The 4418-nt window shown below is 49.0% G+C and overlaps 1 protein-coding gene across 1 annotated transcript in view; it reads left to right on the top strand.

Moving 5' to 3' along the window:
• Positions 1-3598, top strand: part of LOC102011869 (butyrophilin subfamily 1 member A1-like) — a 7068-nt gene extending 3470 nt beyond the window's left edge. Inside the window, exons 2-5 of the mRNA XM_013503804.1 lie at positions 619-768; positions 1254-1274; positions 1363-1389; positions 1790-3598. Of these exons, the coding sequence (XP_013359258.1) occupies positions 619-768; positions 1254-1274; positions 1363-1389; positions 1790-2448 (857 nt within the window). The 3' untranslated portion in view covers positions 2449-3598. The remainder of the gene's footprint in view (positions 1-618; positions 769-1253; positions 1275-1362; positions 1390-1789) is intronic.
• The last annotated feature ends 820 nt before the right edge of the window (positions 3599-4418 follow it).

Genomic DNA, 4418 nt, shown 5'->3' with positions numbered 1-4418 from the left:
ATATATATACATGTATGTATATTCTCAAGGCATAAACTAAAAGCTCTATCTAGCGCTCATAGAAATTTATATGTGAAGTAGAGAAGCTCTGCATTGAGGACCTTCTTGGTCTAGGTTCTTCTCTCTCTGAATAAGCAAGAAGACTGAATTATTATTCTGGCCTCCTTATCCCATGTAGAGCTGAGTCTAGGTGTCCATGATCCTCTCTTTTCTTAGATGTGGCCTGTGGTTTAGACAAGAACTTGTCCCTATTTTTGAGTCAGCAAGTCCCTTTCTATTACACAGAGGTGATGTTTCCTCTTCCTTAATTATCTCCCACATCCCCTGGGCTCCCATTCTGCACTGATCATTAAGAAGGGATAACATGACTTTGTCCTTTACATCCTTTATTTTATATGTACCATTTCCAAACAACTCTTTACTTTTCTCTTTCTCTGCTCTTTACCAAGGTCAAATAGTTCTTAAAAACTTTCTTGGTGTTGGAGGGATGATTTTTCTGCCATGGGAGGGATGGACGTTGCCCGGATGATTCCCCTTCCACCTCCCTGGTCATCAGGAGTGAAGCTGGGCTTGCTCTGAGTTTACCAACCCATGTCCTTCATGGGGACTTTGTTTTAGCTCCCATCGTCCCAAGGCTGACCCCCTGGCAGGTGGCTGTGGCTGTGATCCTAATCGTCTTAGGACTTCTCACCATTGGGTCCATAGTCTTCATTTGGAGACTATACAAGGACAGATTCAGAGAGAAGAAGAGTGAATTCAGCTCCAAAGGTAAGTCACAGCATGCACAAGGGCACCTGTCAGAAGTGCCGGGGAGGTTGGATCCGTGCCCATTAACGTGCCTTCCAGCAGGAAGATCTTTGGTTCTAGAGTTCTGACTGTTAGAAGGAAGCAATGGGGCTTCTGAAATCAGATGCCACATATGGAGAAGAGATTTAGGGCACAGGCAGAGGTAAAGCGCTTTAGACCTGGGATTTACTTACTGTGCACCCTCAAACCCTACGCCCGCTTCTAACTCAAGTTCTCAGTAACAATCCTATTGCGAAAGCTCTAATCCCCACCCCATCCCCAGCCAGGAGGAACTTCCTGAATATTTCTTAGAAAACAAAACAAATCCTGTTCTTGATTTCCTGGTTTCAGTAATCAGGTGGTCATGAACTAAACAGTTCCTCGTTTATGTGTTTCCCACTGCAGTCTCATCCCCTCCCTCGGGTCCATTATAAAAAGACACTGAGATAATTTTGTTTGTTTTCCAGAGAAACTCCTGGAAGAACTCAGTAAGTTCTATCATGTCATTATTTCATCCACAAGGTTTTCTGTCTTATTTTATAACCTGTCTCTGACATTCTGTCTCTTCCATTGCAGAATCAAAAAAAGCTTCTTTGCATGCAGGTCAGTAGCTCTGAACTTCCAAGGCCTCTGCAGGCTTTCCACTCCCGCCCCCCCCTTCCACTCCCACCCTGGTGTCACAGTCCTGCAAGGCTTGGCACCGAAACACTAATGCACTTTAGTGAGGAGTGTAGGACTCGACTCTCCCCTGGAGGCACCTAGAGAGACCTGGGGAGATGGCTAGGACATGAGCCCCACCTGTCATAGTCCCATTAGGGACTGGCAGCTTCTATATCACTGTGGCTGCTGATGAGGAGCTGCAGGGATTGAAGACTGCGGAGAGGCCAGGCTGCTCTTCCCAGGGGGGCTGTGTCTGCTCTTAGATTGCTGCTCTATGCAAAAGGAAAGACAGGTCCTGTAGCCTCCAGCACTCAGGATGATCACTGTCTGTGTCCATCTCCAGTGAATGTGACTCTGGATCCAGACACTGCCCACCCCCACCTCTTTCTGTATGAGGATTCAAAATCTGTTCGCCTGGAAGACTCACGTCAGAAACTACCTGAAAAAGCGGAGAGATTTGACTCTTGGCCTTGTGTGTTAGGCCGGGAGGCCTTCACCTCTGGAAAACACTACTGGGAGGTAGAGGTGGGAGACAGGACTGACTGGGCAGTTGGGGTGTGCAGGGAGAATGTGATAAAGAAAGGGTTTGACCCCCTGACTCCTGAGAATGGGTTCTGGGCTGTAGAGTTGTATGGAAATGGGTACTGGGCTCTCACCCCACTGCGGACCCCTCTCCCGTTAGCGGGATCTCCTCGTCGTGTTGGTATTTTCCTGGACTATGACTCAGGAGACATCTCCTTCTACAACATGACTAATGGCTCCCATATCTATACTTTCCCCAGTGTCTCTTTCTCTGGCCCCCTCAGGCCCTTCTTTTGCCTCTGGTCCTGTGGTAAAAAGCCCTTGACCATCTGCTCAGTTGCTGATGGGCCTGAGGAGATCACAGTCACTGCTGGTGCTCAGGCCCTCTCTAAGGACATCCCATTGTCCCCCATGGGGGAGGAGCCTGCCTCTGGGGATGCAGACACTCTCCATTCTAAACTCATCCAAAGGGTTCCTTAAGGAACATCCCACCTGTCTTCTTCATCTTCTCCTCCATTATCTCTTAAGGCTTCAGCTGCCAGCTTCCCTCACCCCTGTTTCTCCTGGTGGGTCTTGCTTAACTCTCTCGGGAAGGTGGTGCCACCATTGCTAGAGAGCAGGGAGTAGGACCTTCCTAATCTGCTTCTGAACCAATATTTGGGGGATGGAGAGATGACTCCTAAGCTGCTTCCAGCACTCTCTTATCCCTTAAGACCAGAACCTACAGGGAAGAACCTGGAATAAGCTCAAGGGGCAGCTGAGGGATAGAGATGGGCTCAGGTTGGCAGGGGCTGTGGCAGAAAAGGCTTGGTATATAGAATAGGGGTAGTGGAACAATAGTTTTAAACATGCAGGAAGCCCAAAAGGTGCCAGGAGAGGAAGATCTTATGTTAAGATCCCATAAAGGAACCTAGAGGAGACATCATGATGGAGGTGAATGAGGTGAGCACAGATCGAGTTTGTGCACCTAGCCTGACTGTAGAGCTTTGAGGGCCTGTGTCTCGGGTTTTCTAAGCCAAGTCCTGTAGGACAGAGATTGGCCAGACTGCTGCAGAGCTGAAGGAGTGAATAGAAAGCTGAGATGAGCAGGGCTGGAGACTGAGTGACGGAGGAGAGAATCGTGGCTGAAACTAGCAGGTTGTGTGCACACCCAGGCCCCAGGCCTGCTCTCTGGCTAGAACTTCCTGTCTCTTCTTCGCCTGGAGCTCAATCCAACACACACTGTGGGATTTTTCTGATCTAGCTTCCTGCCATGATATCACCTCATCATCTGTCTTTGTCTCAAACTCATGCCCCCTCTACCCTGGACCCAACATCCAAACCTCTCATGCACCCCTTCCATTAGCTTCACCTGCCTCACCCTCATTTCCACACAGTGCCCCCATTCACTGGCTTCCCACCTCACTTTTCTGTGCCGCTCCTTGGGGGTCCCCCAGTGCAGCCCCCTTGTGCTCAGCACAACTGGATCGTTTTTGCCGCTTTGCATTTGTCCCGAAGCACTTTCCTGTGAACACCCAGACTGTTCTGCCAAGGAATTGCACATGTGCCCAGGCTCATGCCTTCCAGCTCCACTGCATTTTTCCAGCTCCCAGAATGGATGTTCTCCATGGTCTTCTTCTAATAAACAAAACTGTCCTCTTGCCTTTAAGTGCCTCTGAACTTTCCTTCCTGAACCCCAATGAGACCAAAACAAAGCAGAGCGCAGGAAAGAGCCTGGCCCGGGACTGCAGCTGGCTAAGCAGTGCCTGTCCCAAGACACGGCGCCTCACCCGGCCAGACGGCACAGAAGACGTAGAAAGGCCACAGTGCCTGTGGCTTCCTACCCTCAGTCTCTGTCTGGGTGGTGATTCCATTTCTACTTCTATAAAGACAACTGGCCCCTCCCAGTGGAGAAAAAAGCTGCCTTTTCGAATGAACAGCACTCTTCCAGGAGATCTTTGTTGGTTGTTTGTAAAAAAGGAGAAGGAGAAGAAAGAAGAAAAGGGAAAGGAGAAAAAGAGGACTTTGTAAACCTTTGCTCCAAAGGGGGAAACTAAATTCCTGCTAGAAGGGAGGTCCTGGGAGTTTGGTGACATGTCCATTTTCTTTGTTCTGGTTGCCCCAACAGAAGATCAGGAATAGTCACCCTAACAGAGATGGACATGAACGCATTTCACTCACCCTGGTAGCCCAAATGGAGAGAACCTGAGTTTCTGGAAGTTCATGTATTGGTGGGAAGATTATCCCATTATCACACTACATTGTAGTTCCCATTGTCTTAGTCACCTTCTTCATTGCTGGGACATAGGACCCACAGGTTAAAGGAGAAAAGGTTTACTTTGGCTTACACTTTGTAGAGGTGTCATCCGTAGTTGGCTGTCTCTGAAGCAGGATGGAATGGCAGAGGAGAAAGAGCTCAGGGCATGGCAGCAGGGAGCAGACAGTGATCAAGGGAAGAAGGAAGAAGCTAG

Source organism: Chinchilla lanigera, unplaced genomic scaffold (genome assembly GCF_000276665.1).
Source record: "Chinchilla lanigera isolate Chin_1 unplaced genomic scaffold, ChiLan1.0 scaffold00082, whole genome shotgun sequence".
Taxonomy (NCBI): domain Eukaryota; kingdom Metazoa; phylum Chordata; class Mammalia; order Rodentia; family Chinchillidae; genus Chinchilla; species Chinchilla lanigera.
Note: the sequence above shows the minus strand (reverse complement) of the source record. Positions and strands in the feature narration are given on the sequence as shown.